General features: G+C 40.7%; 3 protein-coding genes across 4 annotated transcripts; 2 read left to right on the forward strand and 1 right to left on the reverse strand.

The window, feature by feature from the left end:
• The first annotated feature begins 1172 nt into the window (after nt 1-1172).
• On the forward strand, nt 1173-2687 carry RpS7 (ribosomal protein S7). Its single transcript, XM_011146032.2, has 5 exons — nt 1173-1338; nt 1667-1837; nt 2056-2237; nt 2314-2464; nt 2556-2687. The coding sequence occupies exons 1-5, from the start codon at nt 1174-1176 to the stop codon at nt 2631-2633; spliced, it is 747 nt and encodes a 248-aa protein (XP_011144334.2). The 5' UTR covers nt 1173; the 3' UTR covers nt 2634-2687.
• Nucleotides 2688-3144: 457 nt separating this feature from the next.
• Nucleotides 3145-6535, forward strand: RpS4 (ribosomal protein S4). The gene is made up of 6 exons (XM_011146045.3): nt 3145-3268; nt 3883-4141; nt 4304-4401; nt 4481-4652; nt 4730-4859; nt 6326-6535. The coding sequence occupies exons 1-6, from the start codon at nt 3266-3268 to the stop codon at nt 6450-6452; spliced, it is 789 nt and encodes a 262-aa protein (XP_011144347.1). The 5' UTR covers nt 3145-3265; the 3' UTR covers nt 6453-6535.
• A 169-nt stretch (nt 6536-6704) lies between these two features.
• On the reverse strand, nt 6705-16415 carry LOC105186082 (probable tubulin polyglutamylase TTLL2). Of its 2 annotated transcripts, XM_025301382.1 has the most exons (13): nt 16346-16415; nt 15398-15931; nt 14934-15008; nt 14597-14765; nt 13942-14123; nt 10345-10470; nt 9808-9911; nt 9611-9743; nt 8918-9194; nt 8245-8447; nt 7912-8169; nt 7429-7721; nt 6705-7343 (listed from the first exon to the last, which is right to left on the reverse strand). In XM_025301382.1, the coding sequence occupies exons 5-13, from the start codon at nt 14017-14019 to the stop codon at nt 7223-7225; spliced, it is 1593 nt and encodes a 530-aa protein (XP_025157167.1). In that variant the 5' UTR covers nt 14020-14123; nt 14597-14765; nt 14934-15008; nt 15398-15931; nt 16346-16415; the 3' UTR covers nt 6705-7222. The 2 variants fall into 2 exon arrangements, with proteins under 2 accessions (XP_025157167.1, XP_011144360.1); XM_011146058.3 differs by lacking the exon at nt 14597-14765.
• Nucleotides 16416-19741: the final 3326 nt, after the last annotated feature.

The following is a 19741-nucleotide window of genomic DNA, read 5'->3' on the forward strand; positions in this document are numbered from 1 at the left end:
GCGACGAATCAAATATTTTTCTTCGAGAACGTGTGGAACCCAAATATTGAGCTTTGAAACGAAACCAAGTTGTTTCAAATGCTCATGCACGGTCGAATTCGATAAATTCAATCTCTCAGCAATTTCTCGTATTGTTAAATGATGATTTGCATCCACCAGTGCCTTTATTTGATCGTTATCAGCCTCAATTGGCCTTCCAGAACGTGGTGCATCTTTGAGGTTGAAATTCCCAGAACGAAATTTCGAAAACCAATTTTGACATTGGCGTTCAGTTAACACATCTTCTGTATATACACACATAATTCTTTTCTTGCTTCCGCTGCACTTTTGCCTTTACAGTAATAAAAAAGCAAAATGTGACGAAAATGCTCATGTTGGTTTTCCATTTTTGATGCGACGCCAAACAAAAACAACTTGACAGATTTCAAAACAACTTTTTTTCAAATGAAGTTTGAAATGTATGGTGTAAAAATGTAAAATGATTTTCTAGCTTAAAATGAAGTTAAGTGCTTAAAAGGCAACTAACACCACCTATTTGAAAAAACCGAAATTATTTTCCGAACAATTCAACATAAGAACGGACTATGAATAAATCTTGATCGTATTTTATTGCACCTGGGTGCAAAATACTTAGGGCCTTCTTGGCTGATATGAAAATTGACAAAGGGCTGTCAATTTTTATATTATTTCGTCGATGGCACCGGTGTTCTAAGGCCGTTTTCCAGCAAGGGTCACAGACTACGTTTATACGGCTTCTAATTTCGACTTGTAACTACTGTAGTTAGTGCAGTTTCGAATCCAATTAGAGTATATTTTTAAATCTAAAAGAATATACCAATGGAATCAAAGAATTCACTAAAGCCAGCGGCACACGGTGCTTGTTTCCGTGTTGGATTGCTTGCTGGATGAAAATACCGCGTTCTGATTAGTATATTTCCGAAGATGGATGGAAATGCACCAATCAGAACGCAGTATTTTCATCCAGCAAGCAATCCAGCACGAAAACAAGCACCGTGTGCCGCTGGCTTAAGGTTGTTACTAATCCGGATTAGGGCAAGAGCACAGGCTTTTGCATAACACATAATACATAACGCATAAGAGAATAAACCAATTAGTTTTCTTCATTTCCCTCCTCAGGACAGAAATGAAGAACTCTGATTAGTTGATTCTCTTATGCGTTGTGTATTATGTGTTATGCAAAAGCTTGTGCTCTGGCCCTATCATTTGAAGCTATTGGTTGCCATTTTTGTATACATTTTCACTGTCGCGTTATACCATCTATACAATTTGCTTTTCAGAGGGAGTTACTTCTTTTCCACGTGTTTGTGGCTTTTCGAGGTTTGTACTTTGGAGATTTAAGTTTTAATCGGAAAATACAGATCAAAAATATTTAAAGAAATGTAATGTTTTATGTTATATACAATATTTGAAACATTATAATATATAAAACATTTAATATTTTCCCCACACTTGCGAACGTGTGATTATAATGCATCTGTTAGAATCTATAGGTCATACGCTCAGTATAATGCCGTATTTAATACTTCAATATCCGAAAATATTTTTCAATATCCATAAATTTAACAGTACGATAGTTGGAAGCATTCCTCGTGTGGATATCAACGCAATTTGTACAAAAAATATTCTAACCTTAAAATCTCTTTAGATGTTTACAGCAAACGCAAAGATAATTAAGAGTGGTGGTGCCGAGCCCGACCAGTTCGAGCTGGGCATCTCCAATGCTCTCCTGGATTTGGAAATGAACAGCGATTTGAAGTCGCAGTTGAGAGAATTATATATTACCAAGGCAAGAGAGATGGAAACGAATAATAAGAAGGTAAAATTTATTTCTTGGGTGTACTTTGTTACTTGTATCTGTTGTTTCTTAGCGTAACATACTTTTATTTTTATCTAATTGTAAATTTCAGTTTACATTTAAGGATTTTCATTTATTTTTATATAGTTGTAAATTTCAGTTTACATTTAAGGATTTTAATCTTTTTTAGTCAGTTTAATATACATATATATGTATATATATAATTTAATCTTTTACAGTCCATTATTATATATGTGCCCATGCCAAAATTGAAGGCCTTCCAAAAGATCCAAACAAGGTTGGTACGTGAATTGGAGAAGAAGTTTTCTGGCAAACATGTAATGTTTGTTGGTGAACGTAAAATTTTGCCTAAACCAACAAGAAAAACTCGCACCAAGAATAAACAAAAGCGTCCTAGAAGGTATAAGAAAGATAAATATTAAAATTATTTGTTTATGCAAAAATTGATGAGTCTAATCTAATTATATTATTTTTAGCCGAACATTAACTGCTGTGTATGATGCTTTATTGGAAGATCTTGTTTATCCTGTGGAGATTGTTGGCAAGCGTACCAGAGTTAAGTTAGATGGATCTCAAGTGATCAAAGTTCATCTTGATAGGAATGAACAGACAAATATTGAACATAAGGTATATTAATTTATTCTTAAATTTATAGAAAATATTGTGTTGTGATTATATACATACGTATAACTAAATTTCATGTTATTCTTTTAAATAGGTTGACACTTTTGCTTCAGTATATAAACAACTAACCGGACGGGATGTCACATTTGAGTTTCCTGAATCTTATGTATAGTTTATTAAGAAATAAAAGTATTTGAGGTCTTTCGACTTAAAATCTTGACCAAAATTTTTGGTTTTGACTTCTGATGTACAAATATCCGAATAATATATCCTGCGGAAACCCTTGATTTGGATACGACAGAATAATAAAATTTATAAACAAAATAAATTATATATTTCAACTTTTCTCCTGTACAATATATTTTAAATGAGGTTACGATAAAGTACCGCGAACATGACCATGGATGACTTCTGTACAAAGATGTGCAAACGCTGTGCGGTAAGGAGCAACGTGACAACCAATCACTTTGTCGTTCTACCATAAGACCGAGGAGTTTATTGGCTATCGTTTTATTCCTAGTCACGCTGTAAAGAACTGCGTTCTATGATACCGACTAGCATAGTTCGCCATATTAAGCCAGCGGCACACGATGCTTGTTTTGTGCTGGATTGCTTGCTGGATGAAAATACTGTGTTTTGATTGGTGCATTTCCATCCATTTTCGTAAATGTACCAATCAGAACGCAGTATTTTCATCCAGCAAGCAATTCAGCACGAAAACAAGCACCGTGTGTCGCTGGCTTTATATTTAACACGTGTGTGCATATAAAGGAGTTCGTCGTTCTGTTTCTGTAAAGATCCAAGATGGTAAGTTTGCTGTGATTTTTAAATTGAGGAATCTGTTTGCATCGCGCAAATGTGATGTAGATTTTTTGGTCGTACAAAAAAAATTCACAGTGCAAATTTTCGTGCAATTGTTGGTACATATATCACACGTTGAATATATTCTATCGCGAGAAAAACAATATATTTCAACGTGCCGTACCGTTCCAACCTGTTTCCTTTATTCAAGTTCGCGGCTTTTTATATATTTGTTAGATTGTGATCATTGATGAAGTTATTTTTTTACTTACAAATTAATTTTGTTAAAATAGAAATTGCAATAATTTAGCTAATAAATGTAATTTGATATTGCATTTTTAATGTGATATATAATTGGTTAATACCGTTTGTTTTAAAAGGATACATAGGTGGATTAACGTACTCGCCTGTGTACGTTACTTTTTGCCATAAATGTTATTATAAATATTTATATCCATTTAATAAGATTTGTAAAGACTAAATTTTTTTTATGAATGTTTGGTTTCTGAGATATTTAGAGAATCCAGGACTTTTCGTATATCATCTGTGTATAGTGCATGTATATATATATATATTTTATATTCTCTACATATTATATTACAAAGTATTTTTCCTCTCAGGCTCGTGGTCCAAAGAAACATCTCAAGCGTCTCAATGCACCTAAGGCATGGATGTTGGATAAACTGGGGGGTGTATATGCTCCTCGTCCATCCACTGGTCCTCACAAACTCAGAGAGTCTCTTCCTTTGGTTATTTTTCTCCGCAATAGGTTAAAATATGCTTTAACCAACTGTGAAGTTACTAAAATCATGATGCAGCGATTGATCAAAGTTGATGGAAAAGTTCGTACTGATTCCAATTATCCTGCTGGTTTTATGGGTAAATTTTTGTTATTTTATACAATTTGTATATTGTTTTTATGCTATGAGATATTTGATCAAAGCAGTAGTGTTATGATGAAAAATGACTTATAAAATACATAAAAGCATTAGTAATTTATGTACAAATGCAACGTGAAGAAAAATAGATTAATTGTTGCAGATGTTATCACTATTGAAAAGACTGGCGAATTTTTCCGATTGATCTATGATGTGAAGGGTCGTTTTACTACACATCGTATTACTGCGGAAGAAGCCAAGGTAATTCATCAATATCATATTTATTCTTTTATATAATAAAAGTATTATGTTTTACCTATATAACATTGTTTATTCACAGTATAAATTGTGCAAAGTGAAGCGCGTTCAAACTGGCCCTAAGGGTATTCCCTTCTTAGTAACGCACGATGGTAGGACTATTCGTTATCCTGACCCGGTCATAAAAGTCAACGATACTATTCATCTGGATATTGCCACTGGCAAGATTTTAGATTCTATCAGATTTGATTCTGGTAATATATATTGAGTATTTTGTACATATCATACAGAGAAGAAAGAGAAAGATATGAAATTTAACTTTCCTTTGTAGGTAATTTGTGCATGATTACTTCTGGAAGAAACTTGGGTCGTGTTGGTACCGTCGTCAACCGCGAACGTCATCCTGGTTCTTTTGATATCTGTCACGTGAAGGATGCACAAGGACACACCTTTGCCACAAGGTTCGTACGAGAAAAATGACAGGCTTGTGTTTACGAATTGAAAAATTTATCAGATATTTCGATTTTCCTTCAATGAAATAAGTGACGTCTTTTTCCATGGTATATTTTATCTCATAAAACAGATTATTTCAGGTTTTTTTGTTACTGTTAATCAGTGAGTTCTCATAAACAACTCACACTTCGATTTGCATTTTAAAGTTTATAGAGTTATTTTTTATCAATACTGGGCCGTATCGAAGCTGTGATGCGTACTACTTATTGCGTGTAACAGTCAAAAACTGGCCGATATCAAATTCCTTCACTTTATGGTCACTGACTACCGTTATTACTTCGGTTTTCCGTATTACCCAAGGAGGAGACAACATTGTCTTTTTTTGCAAAGCATGATTAGTAGCAGGGTTGGGAAAGTTACTTTCTAAAAGTAACTCGTTACCGTTATCATTACTTTCGGTAAAAAATAACTCGTTACCGTTACTCGTTACTGATCTTAAAAAATAACGCGTTACCGTTACTTGAAAGTAACGATATTTTATTTCGTTACTTTCCGTTACTTTTGTAAATCCAGGATTATAAGAAAGGTGCTAAGACAAGATATAAATCGGACATAAGAATTAGATTAGAAATGTATATATATATTTATTTAAATATTTTTATTATTTTATGTTATTAAGTATTGTACTTAATGAAAAGTTTCTTAATTAGTGGATATGAATTTAATATTTGGACATTAGTGCCTGTTGACTTTAAAAATCTTTGCCATTCATCATAGGCAGATTTCTCATTTGATGTTTGCTATTTAAAATTAAAAAAGTCATTGTTATTATTGTGCTTATCAGGCATCAAAAAATTTTTAATTGAAGGAATTCCTTATAAATCTTCTAAATACGTTTGCGCAAGTTTTCACTTATCTTCAGCTAACCAACTCAATTTGGGATGCAAACAGCTGGCAATTATCAATTCTTCTTTTTCGAGTGTAGTACAAAACCTAAAGTTAAATCAAAATTAAATATGAACATATTGATTTTTCTTTTTGATCAGATGAATGTTGTTTGATGAACATATGTATTAACCAAATTACACCAATTTACCTATTTTTTTAAACCTTTCTGTATAGCTACGGCCAATGGATGACAATATGTGAGTCCATCTTTATTGGTTCTCATTACATTCAGCATAAAACAAAAAATGCATAGAAATTAAATACAATTAAGTTTAATTTTATAAAAATTAAAAAGAAACGATTGAAGTAACGGACGTTTTGTTACTCGTTACAAAAAAATATATCGCTGTTACTTTTTCGTTACTGACACCAAAAAGTAACGGCATTTACCTAATCGTTACTCAAAAAAGTAACGATATCAGTAACGGCGTTACAAATAACACGTTACTTCCCAACCCTGATTAGTAGTATGTAATTGCAGCTTCGATTTCGACATTTTTTTACACAATATAAATTGTTCACTTAGGTTGAATAACGTCTTCATCATTGGTAAGGGAACAAAGGCTTACGTAAGTTTACCAAGGGATAAGGGTGTGAAGCTATCAATTGCCGAAGAACGTGACAGAAGATTAGCAGCGAAAGGAGTGAATTAAATGAGACATAAGTATAATTTATATATAATGTGAGATATATTTACAAAAAAGAATAAACCGCGAGGTTGTCTAAGTAATCTTTATCAGAAATATTTTTGGCACTTATTCGTCCATCCATCAATCTTGGACATAAATTGCTATAAAAAACATTGGGAGTTATGATAGGATCTTTCATTATTTAGGAAAAAAATATTGGATTTTTCTACTAGATTGATAAATGATAAAATAATTTTATTTGTGAATACTATCAGCTGTATTCAATGCTAAATGTGAATATAGCGTGTTCTAATTAAAAACTAAAGATCTTTGTCATTAAACCCATCACTTGAAGAAGCTCCTTTCACGTGCTCCTTTCACTGCTATTAAGTCGTACAATCGTTTTATCGAGGATAAAGTGATTTTTTTCCATGATCGAAAAAAGTGATCCTTAAAGTTTTTATGCGTCATCCAAAATTTCGGTACAGTTTGAAGATAAATCTTCCGCTTTGCTGTCAAATGAAGAAACTTGAAAATAAAAGAGGCATCTGCCGTTGAATTGGATTATTGAAAAGCAAGGATTCGAGTAAGATTGCCATTGAGGTAACTCGTATAAAATACAACAAATATTGCAACAAAGAGACGCAATGTATTACATTATACATTGTACGTAATTATTTGAAGTATTTCTTAAAACAGTGTCGTATGACGGACAAGCATGATAAACAACGAGTAAATCCGGAAATTACGGAATTAAAATAAAGGGGAAGGAAAAAATGCAGACTTCTTGACATTCACTTTTCTGGCAGCCAAACTTCTGTGTTCAGGTCAAGCGCATTTTGCAGAAGGTTGTTGTACTGTTCGTCCTTTAACTTTTCATTCCTTTGTTGTACTTTCTTCGCGGCTTTTAAGTATCTGTCAGAAAGAAGAAAAACATATACGTGTGATGCACAGGTAACAAAAGAGGAGGAAGTCCTAATGAGAAGATGAAAGCGTTTACTTTCGTATACAAAGGACCATATTCTTGATTTCATTTTCGATCGTCCTGGGCGATGGTCTCGGCGCGTATTCCGTACTTTTGACATGTTTCGATCGAGTGAACGGACATATACGAATCCACCCACCCTCCCGTACGCAGGGCGCTCTCCAGTCTTTACCGTTGTCCCAGATTGGTGACGATGCGTGATCTTCGATCGTACTTCCCTTAAATCCACGGCGTATGCACTTGTCCATCAACAGCGGATTGTAACGAGACCAGGCAGTTGGGTAAACTTCCGGCGTTGATTGTCTCAGCTGAGAGGAAGGAGATCGTAAAGTTAAATTTGATATACTCTTTGATATACTTAATAATTAATATAACATTTAAAAATTTTCAAACATCTCTTATCATCGTCGTTTATCTTCGTCTCATAACTTGGAATGTTATTTTTGATGCGATCAGCCGGCAGGCTACAGTTACCAAGTGAAAAAAGTTCCTTCGTACCGTGGCTCGGGTCTCCGGGGAGAGATTTAGAAAAGCGTCGGTCTCCCGTTTCGACTTTTTTTTCGTGGAGCGGCCGAATTTGAAAGACACTTCGTCCTCGTCCTCGATGCGATGATCTCCGGAGGACCAGATTGTGAATAGGGATAGTCCGGTGTTACACACTGGAAGACCTAATAGATCAAATAGATCGTGCAGTAGAGGCTTCTTCACCTCTGAATCGACTTCGCAATCGTTGCTCAAAGCTGGACTCAGATTCACCTGCGGAACATGCGCGGGGATTTAATTATTTTATGTGATTATTTCGAGAATGCTGTCGTGTCTGCATATACCGACTTCTAAGAGCCACGGCTTCAGATCTTCGTCGATTAATACATCGAAGCCGAAGAATTCGAAACAATTCGAGGATCTGGGAATGCTCGCCACTTGACTTAGTATCGTTAGCGTCACCAGACACGAGATTCTCTGCCAAAGAATCCAGTCGAAATATCCCGACTGCTCGAAGTATCTTCTCAGCTGTCGAAACGTCCATTTGCAACCTACGTGCGAGGAGCGGGATGAAAAAATTTTACCACCTTCTATCCTCGGAAAAATGCTTGCCTTCAACCTTTGCGTGCTATTATACGGAGGAAAACTTTTACAGCAAAAATTGGCGCAGAATTTTCTATTTTGTAACATATCGACATTCTGCCTTATTTCATTTTCTTTTCCTTTCACACACGCGCTATTTGTATTCTAAAAACTGAAGTCTTGAAAAATTTAGCACATAGGCATATGTTCCTCAGCGAGATAAATTTTCCATGACAATAGGAAGCAGAACAAAGGTAAAGAAAAAAGTAACTCAAGGGATAATAATGCAAACAGTGCAACATCAATCGATGCATTATTTAAGATTAAAATTAATCTTTGAGAATTGAATTGACGATTTTATATTCGTGATGAATGAAGCGAAACGATTTAAGCAAAATGTGTCCGAGCGCGACGAGATCGCTAGCGTCGTATGAAATACCGGCACCGATGCGTTCTTTCTTCTCCGAGTATCCTGGTCCCAGTTTGTTCAGGGAAAAATTCGTGAGGTGTCGGAAAGGGTCGTCCAAACGTTCCAGGGAGAACTTCTCGGTGGCGAAACGTGCCAGGCCTTCTTTGTACAGGTAGATCGTCAACGGGCGATACGACGGCACGCACACGTACAGGCGAAGATCGAATTTGTAACCGCCGATCAGCAGAGGATTTTCAATATATCTTTGCACAACCGCGGCGTTATCATACGACAGATCGCTTAATTTCTAAAAAGACACATTCAGGCGATTTGTACGAATTCGCTTGTCGTACATTTCGCAGGATAATGGGGACTGATGAAGATGTTAATCTCTTTCTTGGTGGAATTTCATTCGAACGTGTCTCGTAGTATTTTTCAACGCTCGCGTTCAATGTGTTTCTCAAGTTTTTTTGTTTATTGTATAGTTTATATTTCAGTATATTATATTATTTAATTATTAAAATATCTAAATAAAATATGTAAAACCTCATATGAAACTACTCAGTCTCTTATCTTTTTCCGGAACCTTTTTGTCTCCTTTTTCTTCCTCGGAATATTTTGAAGAGATCATTGTGCAATTTTATCTTGTTAATATGAGAGATTCAGGCATTTAAGGGGTAGTTTTTGGATCGCGTATTATATCGTGTATATGTTTACACTTACACGAAACAAGAAAATCCCTCTCCCTTGACTCTGGCCGACCGGCTTGCAGATCCAAATCTTATCGTCCTTTTCGCAACGACTACATTCTTCGGCCAATTTCGTGTATTCGGAGGGCAAGTTGTATCCCGCGGGACTAATTAATATCATATTATTAGCAGACAAGCCCAATATCAATTCTAATCTGTCACGCATATTACCTGAAGTCATAGATCGAACCGTGGACTTTCTTCATGCACTTCAAGTGGCGTATCAGTTTATCCTTCCGGCAGATGGAATTTCCTTTCGGTATCCGATTGACAAACTACGAGCGAAGAACACACAAAGCCCGACATATTATATTCTCACTAATTACTTTCGTCGCTTAAGTTAACGAATAATCAAGAGATAAAGGAATTAGCGAATTTTGTTAGAATTCTTTTTTCATCCGTGAACTGGTTTTTGATATTATAAAAAACTGCCCACTCTCTCAGAACTTGGACCGTTGTACGCGTTCGCGTTTTCATTTATACATGTGACATGAAAATCGCGATTGGAAATTTTCAACTTTTAATTTCTCAACGACGGAGTTATGGAAAATTAGCGGACTTAATGTTGGAATTAGCCGACAAGGAGGGAACCGAAATTTCGGCGACGATCGTATAGTATTCGGGAGGGGTCTCTCTCCCTCCTGGGCGTCGGGCTTGTTTACATTTCGAGCGGATAATTCGAGATTTTTGGGCGGACTGCCTTATTACCTGCCAGGGGAGTAATGGCCTGTAATGCGACGTGGGGAAACCGCCGGACCGCCACCATAAGTTCCATCGATCTTTGAATACATTATTTTCGCCGGCGTACTCCCGCCATCCGCGTTCCGTGCAAACCTGTAGAAAATATTCGCGATAAGCGAAAGGGCGGTTGATATTGCTCGGGCTATTCCGAGGGCCAAAGTACTATTTATATAACCCGTCTCAAATGTCGATACGTGTGAGAGCTCGAGTATTTTTCTCGTTGCCAGACGGCAACGGAGGCAATCTCTTCCCTCCTTTCGTTCCATCCCTTGCTCTCCTTCCCGTTACTCGCGGTGATATAAAACGACGAAGCTTTAACACACCGATCGGCAAACACGGGTTACCCCCGTGTGATGCGCGAAAAGGAAAGTTTTCGAGTCCGTGTGTGTAGCGGCCACAAGTGAACGTTCGCGCAGATTTTCTCGTTTTCGCACACATTAAGAGGAGAAAGTACCAAGCTGCATGAGCTAATTATGTGTTGAAATTAAATAAGAGTGGTGAAATTAGGTGGCGCGATTTTTTTTCTAACATTGATTTAATACCGTGTGCGTTTGTCGAGTCCGATTCATCCGGATCCTCGTCCGGGTCAGGACTCGTCGGGACCATCCTCGGCCATTCCGAGGGGAAGGCATACAGAATTACATCGCACTACGCAATTCGAAGTTCCGGAACTTCCGCGGGCGCGAAAGTGCACGAAAATAGCGCGACTTGATTATTGTCGTATTATTAGAACATTAGGAATGACTGTGCGAGAGAGCATGCGCGCGAAATCAGAAGCGAGTCAAGGCCTCCGATTGCAATGAAATCGGCCCGCTTTAACACGCCGCTTTAATTATGCGAGCACGAATAAATGAGGAAAGTCCCTCCCCCGAGGAGAGCGGCTAATTCGGGAATACGATCGGGAATACATGCATCCGCGCACGCTAATACGACATCGATAAAGTTATCGTCGCGACGTCTAATCATGATTAGATCGCGATGTTACCTGCGACGCGTCACATCGACAAAACTTGCGCGAACATCTTGACGCTCAGTTACTGGACTAATTTTTTTTTAATATAAAGGTTATTATACAGCCAACTGTTTTCGATTAACTAGCAATTTTTTTTATCTATCTGTTAAAATATCCATTTAAAATTTCATCTAATTAAAATGTCTATTTGTTATTTAAATCTTGGATTTTGCCATTATCATGCACCTAAATTTCAGATACATTTTTGCCTTCGTCGTATTCGTTTATATTTGTTTAGTGACTAAATGCACTCGCCTCTCTCGTAATCTAATCATTGTCTTCCGATGAGAGACTCGAATTCGCGAAGTTTTCCTGGACACATGGCGCTTATGCAGATTTCCTCTCGTGGCGCGCGAAGAGAAATTCTGTCATTATTTAGATAAGTCAAGATACGTCGTTATCGTGATTTCGACTAATCGCGCGTTGTGCATGTCGGCCCCGCAGCCGTTCTCGGAGTCTTGCGCGGGCTTATTTTAGGCATGTCTATGCAAACACTCGCTGACTCGCGAATTTTACACCTCTCCTCCCCCCTGTCACTGGCAAACTTCCATTTTTTCAGCTGTCCTTCCGCGAACAACCCAATTTTTTTCGTTCTCCATTCCGTTCGGCTGCAGTTAACGATTAGAGGGGGTAAGCGAGCAATTGGCTTAATAAATGATGTCTGTCACGAGCCAGGCAATTTCGCAGAGCGTCGCGTCCCCATGTGACGCTTGACATTCAAGCGCTTGCGGGCTTCTCGGACGTGCAAAGCGGGAAACGGGGGAGAAAGAAATAACGAGTAGACAACGATTTCACGACGATCGCGATGGGTCCCTGTCGAAATTGCCGAGAACAGCCGTTGCATAAAGGGCTGCGCGAAGAGTCGAGGTATAAACACGGAGGTTAATTACGTCGAACCCGCCATCGCGCCCAGATTATTGCAAATTCGAAACGCGGAGTTCTCGTGCCGCGGTCGACTCCATCATGCGAAGCGGACCGAGTCTTCTGCACATTGTTCCGTTTCGGCGGAACTGTTTCGCGATGTATCATGCGCGAAACAGCTCGTGGAAACAACTCGCGAATTCGCGATCATTCTTAACGAGGAGAGTAGATTTTTCCTCGTTGAAATCGCGGGCGAATGACTGGAGAAGTGAATTCTCCCCTTTCATTTGAGTCTTCCAGGCTTCTTATTATTCCGTTGAAATTCTGTCTTCCGAGACGCGATCACAGACGAAATTATCGAACATCACAGATTTGCGGCTGGCGACGCCTTCCCGCGAGATTTCATCCGGGTAGAGAAGTTCACCGCTCGAAGTTCACACCGCGAGGTATAGCGATCGCTAAAATCAGGAACCGGAAGTTGCGAACAGCACTTTACACTCCCATTAGCGGAACTTTACAGGTTCGTTAATTATTTTTCTTTCGTTTACAGTTTAGGTACAACGGCGCGCACATAACGAGCGGCCATTGAGAAGCCGAACGATGAAATGGCGTGAAAAATTGCAAGAAACGGCGCAGCCTCGCGACTCAAAAAGCTCGCTCTCCCTCTTCCTCTCCTCCGCTTCTTCTCCCTTTCCCTCCTTTTTTTCTCTTACCGTTGCATGTCGCACTTACCTCATCGTCGCGTCTAAAAGCGGCGAATGCACGCAGAGGCGCGTTGCATTCGTCTGTGTTGTTCGCTGCGGGTATGCACGTATGTATCGCGTCGTACCTTGAAAAGTATTTGGTTCAAGGCCGCGTCTAAGTTTGTAACACCGTGTATGGCGAACAAATTCCAGGGGACACAAAAGTCGCGAAGCCGAAAGGTGCGGGCGCAGGGGTGAGAGGGCGAGGGAAGAGGGCGGCAGGGCTGTCAGAACTGTTCGACATGTGTACGTAGGAGTTGAATGTGTATACACGTGAGCGTTTCCTTATCGGAGCCGACGACCCTTCGCGTCGAATCGAATCGATCTCTCGGGGAATCATTCGCGTTGCACACCGTGCCGCCGTTGGCGAGTGTGCGGGGATGTGCGGCGATTGTTCGTGTGAAAAGCAAAGAGTGACGGGTGGATGAATGTGCCAGGTCATGTGCGAAAGGTCCTCGTCGTTTCTCTCTCGCAGCAATCTGACATAAAGGCCCTCTCAGCAGATGCGGTTAGTAAAGGAGGATAAAGGCGAGGAGAGCCAGATCTCGCAGGGAAAATAATGGGTTCACCAATAAGTAATGTCGGATTTTTCCGTGAAAGATCGTTTCTGCTGTTTTTCAAACAAACGACTATTCTGTCTCATAAACTGTCTCATAAAACGCACGTATAATCTAAAAGCTGAGATTTTAACGTGTAATTTGAAAAAAAGTTCATTACATTTGGTTAAATTTTTTTAGTGCTTATGTTGATTTGGAGATTATTTTTTTCTTTACCGAGAAAATTTTGACATTACCTTTTAGCCAACCCAAGATATGGCCAATGATTTTTCGAAATTCTTAAGGACATTTTAATGAATTTGCACGAGAGAGAACGACGAGATCGGCGATTTTGCGAAAACGGACGCAAATTCTCGGATAGAAAATGAAATTTCTGTCCGACCGGTCGTACCTGTACAAGTAGAAGCGGCCCGGTGCTGTTCTCATTTAGCCTGAAGACAAAAGGGCCTTCCACGCACTTCACTGCCATGCCGAAGCATCGTACTACCTTGATATACGATAAATCGCGAGCCTCCAGTTGGCTTGCGCCGATGTCACATTACACTTCAGACGAGTATCGGCATGCGACATGCACTGAGAACAAAAGAAAACCATATCAATCGAATGCAGTTTTGTATTTCGTCACTTCGACGAGAGCTGACCACGCGACTTGTTCGATTTTGCATTGCCTCGCAATGCTGCCAAAAGCCACTCACTGAATTCATGCTCTTCTTGTCGGAAAATATAATGCTTCATATTTTCTCATCGCAAAACGCGAATAAGTCGTTACGGAAAAATCAACAATATTACGCAATACCTTGCTTATTACCAATAAAAGCTGAATAGAGAGCACGATCTCATCATTTTGACAACAAATAACGCGATGGACAATGAAACTTCGCCGACGCCGAAGTTCAGATATTTTACGCAATGAGAAGCTGGCAAAGCTGGCTGGACTTTGCTCTTTCATTTCATTCCGTTCTCGCGTAAATATATTAAAATACATTAAGATGATTGAATAAGAGAGAGAACGAGGTCGATGAAAAAATCACGCCTGGAATAATTACTTAATTTGCCGAAGGTGTGTCAAACACGACGTGTTTTTGTTGACACGTTGGCGACACGCCTGCGTGTCGAGAGCCGCGTCGTGCAGGTGTATCACATCCGACAGTTCGGTGTGAAGGGTCGAATTTCAAATGTGAAGCGCGCGTAAATCCCATCTACGTTTGTCGGATCCTTCGTGCAAGCGAGAACAAAAGAGAAAGCCAGCACGTCTCAGCAATCCCCGCGATCATATTTTTGCAGGTAACACACATTTGTCGACAATCCCGATCTTCACACGGCCGGCAAAGTGTGAATCCACTTCAGCTTGTGACCTCGGAAACACCTCGCACACTGTATTACCTGAACATATCTGCGAAACAGCCGAAAGCTTCCAATTGTGCAACACCGTTTCCGTCCATTGAGCGTCCCAGTTACCTGCGAGCGGGCAATTAATGGCCTGTTATTCGCGAACTCGTACATATCGAGCGACGAGAAATCATTCTCAGCGTCGTAAACGCTTTTCGATTAAACCTCAGACGAAGTCGCTTGAAGAGCTCAAGGAATTTACACAAACTTACAAAATGTTCAACTTCGGCTCCGCTTCAACTCACTTTCAACTCGATTTCGTTTACTCAACTGAAGATTATATAATTCCTCGTGACTGCTCTCTCGCAAATGTTAATACGATTACGTGTGAAGACAGCGCGGAAGATATTTATTTACCGTGCAAGGATAATCGACATCGTGCCGTTGTAAATGCCGAATTATAAATGTCGCTCGTGACAAATCGATCCGGCGGCAATTTTTTCGAACTCGCGACTCACCTTACGATCGTGCTCGGCAGGGACGACATCGCCGGCGATTACGTTACTTCGACTCCAATCGCATTGAGAGTCATCCGTGCTTTCGATACATCGAAGTTCCTCCCTTCCTTCTCTCTTTCTCTTTGGCTTTCTTTTATTTTCTCGCTCGCGAAGTTTTGCCGCCTTGATAGCGGATCCGGACAAGGCGGGATCTCGATTCTCACTGGTGCGCGGCCACGTTCCGGTCTACGCAATCGCTTTGACTCGTTCGCAGGTGCGCAGGTTACCTGCCGGTGTGTTCGCGCGGCCCGGGTTGCTTGCAGCTTTTATGCGCTTCCCGCGCGGCCGCCGCTGCCGCGCGACCCGGCAAGGACGTCGGAAGAGTGCCGGATAGGCGATCAGAGGCGGCCTATTGGTAGGGTCCGAGGGAGTTTAGATAATACGAATTTATAGAAGGTTATTAGAAGCACGCGACGCGCGCCGGCTCGTCCTTCTCCGTCAGCTGTGTCTCTATGTGGCAGCCCACACAATGAAGCGCTCTCCGGGTCCTCGGAACTGAAACGCTTGTAATGTAGTTAAACGAAGGGCTGTAGTTCCGAGGGGCTCCTACGAGCTAGCGAGCTGAGATTCTGGGAGTATACTTGTGTGTAGGTGTGAGAATGTTAAATATAAAATGAAACCCACAACACACGGAAAGAATACTTTTTACCACATGAAATTTTTTTCTTCCATTTTATTACGCTTTCTGCTGTCGCTAAAGCTGAACTTACTAGAGAGTAGTAACCCAGTAAAGTGTTTCTCAATGGTAGCTTCTTCAGTTCTTAAAATATAAGCAGTGCATATGAAGCCGAAGGATATAAAACTGAGGCGGAATATATGAATGATATGAAATACTTTATTTTGTATAAATATATAAAGGATATAAATATGTAAATATATGTATGAAACTGAGTCATTGTTTAACCTTACCTCTTACCTTACCTTTAACGATCGCGGATGTTCTAACGGAGGTTTCAAGCTCGCGAGCGGGATTGAGCTTTCCACCGACGACTTCGTGCTCTTTTATACGAAGGCCGACGCGACGCACTTTTATAATGGCGTATAATTGTAATTGATATTTACGAGGATTCCGCCGGAGAGAAGAAAACATTTCTCGAGAACGTCACGCGACGCGCAGACACACGCGGGCCGCTAATTGGCAAGTTCGTGAAAAAATATTTCAGCCCCGGCAATTATGTCTCATTAGAATGTCTGATTACTCTGCTTTCTCGGAACGCCTCTCGTTGCCGCGTAAGGATGTGCGACATGCTCGGCGATCAATCAGACGCGATGTCCTGACGATGTGCGAAGGACACGACTGCGGATTATTGAATATTATATTAAATGCTTGTATATGAAGAAAGAAATGAATACTGAATGTACCTCTCGATGTAGAAGAATTGACGAGAGGGAGGGAGGGGAAGAGAGAGAGAGAGAGAGAGAGAGAGAGAGAGAGAGAGAGAGAGAGAGAGAGAGAGAGAGAGAGAGAAAGGGAGAGGGAGGGAAAAAGAAGGTGGAAAAGAGAAGAGGAGAGAGTTCGAGCAAACGTAACTGACGTCGCCACGACGACGTCAAATGTCAAATGTCTCGCGTTAAATTAAATTCCTCGCTGTATGTACTTTTGTTTTTTCTTTCTTTTTTTCTCTTAATTCGCGAGCGACCGTGTAAAGGAGTAGTTGGGCGCTGGAATACTTGGCGTTATATTTAGAGTCGGAGCAGAAGAGCGAAGATATAGGCAAGGTTTCCAGTTACGGACGAGTGTATCGCGCGAACGAGTAATTTTCCGCAAAATTGCGAGAGAGGCTGCATATCGTGCTGAAGATCGCTCGAAAGTTGCGGCCGGGGCTGGAGAATCTCAGACGTGTATATATTCGAACTGGACTAATCACGTAAGAACTTGGCTGTTGCGATTTAGCGAAACTTACACCGTCGTGAGCCGATACGTTCATATTTTCGCCACTTTCGTGGCGTTTCTCAGCGAAGAACAGTCACCCAAGCCTGCGACGAAGCAGATTGAAATGTTTATGAAACGTTAGGAACAAATGTGGCAAAAAATGTGGCTCAAAACCAGGTTCTAATATCAAATTTTTATTTTTAACTTTTTATTTTTGAACGATTAAACGGTCAATTGCTTTAAATTTCCCATAAGGGGGCCAATTTTACATGAGAAAAGGTGAACAGTTTTCGAGAGGCCAGACTGAAATATTAAAAGCGAGCATCTATCCAATAAGTCAAGACTACACAAAACATTCTGAAGAGAAACGGAAGAACGTCTCGCGATCTGTCTTTGGAGGTAACCAGGTACCGCAAGGTCACGCTAATGATAAATCGATGAGAGAAGCGCGTTGCACAGTGTGGCTATTTCACGTTAAAGAGACTCTAATCAGTCCGATTGTTCTCGTCGAACGTATTCCTATTGCGCCCCTCGAGATCGACGATCGCGCGAGGACGACGTCGCGGACGTTGGGATACGTGGGTGCATCTCCTTGGGTGCACCTTCTGCATGGATTCGTCGGTCCCGAGTGTGAAATCCGCTCGCACGATCGATACTCCCATTCATCGAGGCAGGCTGCGAGCCAGTAGCTGTAAATAGCACTCGTAAATATTCCCGCGACGCCCGTATTTGTACTTTTATGGACGGATTCGCCGGATTTTTATTGTACACGTCGGCGCGCACGCGAGATACAGCCGCGAAAACTTCGCTCGGTCTGATAAGGAAACCTTGGAAACTGTTCCACCTCGTTTCGACGAGCCTCGGAGATTCTGCAGGATAGCTCGAGTAGCGAGTGCTTTCGTACGCGTATCGTCGCGCTTTCCCACGACCCAGACGAACCTTCGAAGAGAACTCGACATATTTGATCACGGTGAAGTAGAGTTCTCGATTGCTCATTACGATCGATAATAAATTTTCAGGACGCTTCAGCTCCGTGAAATACTCTATTCTACCTATAAAGACATGGAAACATCCCTTTTCCATGACGCTGCTCTTTGCTCATCTTGATACAGACGTAAAGCGAATAAAAATTGAGCATCTAGAAGAAGTTTTTATCACCGAATTCGCTGGCTCGAATTAAGAAGCTTGCTCAAAGCGAATAAAAGCAACACCGCGTAAAATATTCTAAGTTCTCCAATTCATTATTATTCAATTGAATTTATATCGTCGCGATCGCGCTCGCTATCGAAAAGTTGCACCGTTCGATATCGATTATTATCAATTAACGCGCATCAGCCTTCACGTCGATCGACGAGCGAAGATGGCTTCCGGGACGGCGCGGGCGCGCGGGAAGACGCGTGTTTGTTGTTTCTCTTAAAAGGTATAAATAGCGTGTGAGAACTTCGTCCTTCGCAAAGTCCTTCGCATGGGTCGCCCGCGAAACGAAGTGCCCGTCGAAAGCGCCAGCGACGTTGGATTCTCGATTCTTCGACGTGATTCGCGAGTTAGTTTCGAAGCGCCAAAGTTCGTCGCGTAGCTCTCGTGAAGCCTAAAACGCCGTTGAAGTGATCGCGATTGTGAGTGTGGTGTGCTGATATGAAGCGGACGATGGATACTGGACGAGCGACACGATCCTGATTATCCGGGATGCAGTAGTTAATTCATCGATGGAGCCGGCTGGAGACGTCGCTGGATGTCGAGGCGAAGCGGTGAGTGTACAGTTACAAATACTTGCGAAGCGTTACGCTTTATAACGTATTTATTGACGAAGTCGTGAAAATCGCGTTGATTTCTGATTGAGAATAAACGAAGGCAGTTGCACGCCTTTATTTACGGCTGTGAGGGATAATTCGATATCCCGAACGAAAGTGCGATATTTCACCATTATATCCTGGAGTTCAGCTAGGCTTTTCTAATTGACATGGATCGTAACCGCGCGGAGCTTAGGTTAGGTTAGGTTAGGTTAGGTTAGGTTAAGCCGGTAGAGAGTTCGAGGGGTCGCTTGCAAACGATAAATGGGATCACGTAAACGGCACACGGTAACGCACGCTTGCAGTGTTTGATAAACATAATAAGCAGATATACGAGATAGTATATACGGAAGAGAGAGTGTATGCAAAGCCCAAAATGGAAGATGAAATATATCCGAATAGAAAATTCTTCCGTTTCATATTATTTTGGCGAGGGGACTCGCGAGTGTCACGTATTTATGATAATATGGCAGTCGATGTTATTTATGATAATCCATGTATTTATATGATAATTCGGCGATCAATAGAAGTCTATCGCTTCTGGAGACACCTCGACGATGCCGACGCAAGACGAAGAGAGCGGGAGGAGGGGGAGGAGTTGGAGGGGCAGGGGGAGTTCAGATGTTGAAGTAGAGAGAATGA

This window comes from Harpegnathos saltator, unplaced genomic scaffold (genome assembly GCF_003227715.2).
Source record: "Harpegnathos saltator strain DR-91 unplaced genomic scaffold, Hsal_v8.6 scaffold414, whole genome shotgun sequence".
Classification (NCBI taxonomy): Eukaryota; Metazoa; Arthropoda; class Insecta; order Hymenoptera; family Formicidae; genus Harpegnathos; species Harpegnathos saltator.

Bases quoted from the DNA above. Each gene is read 5' to 3' on its own strand.
- RpS7 (XM_011146032.2), top strand. From the start codon at position 1,174: ATGCGTTGTGTATTATGTGTTATGCAAAAGCTTGTGCTCTGGCCCTAT. The intron at 1,339-1,666 runs GTTTGTACTTTG...AAATCTCTTTAG, and splicing joins CGTGTTTGTGGCTTTTCGAG to ATGTTTACAGCAAACGCAAA. The intron at 2,238-2,313 runs GTATAAGAAAGA...TATTATTTTTAG, and splicing joins AAACAAAAGCGTCCTAGAAG to CCGAACATTAACTGCTGTGT.
- RpS4 (XM_011146045.3), top strand. The intron at 4,402-4,480 runs GTAATTCATCAA...GTTTATTCACAG, and splicing joins TTACTGCGGAAGAAGCCAAG to TATAAATTGTGCAAAGTGAA. The intron at 4,860-6,325 runs GTTCGTACGAGA...TTGTTCACTTAG, and splicing joins GGACACACCTTTGCCACAAG to GTTGAATAACGTCTTCATCA.
- LOC105186082 (XM_011146058.3), bottom strand. From the start codon at position 14,019: ATGGCAGTGAAGTGCGTGGAAGGCCCTTTTGTCTTCAGGCTAAATGAG. The intron at 9,744-9,807 runs GTAATATGCGTG...GATATTAATTAG, and splicing joins GGTTCGATCTATGACTTCAG to TCCCGCGGGATACAACTTGC. The intron at 7,722-7,911 runs GTACGAAGGAAC...CCTTCCTCTCAG, and splicing joins CCCCGGAGACCCGAGCCACG to CTGAGACAATCAACGCCGGA.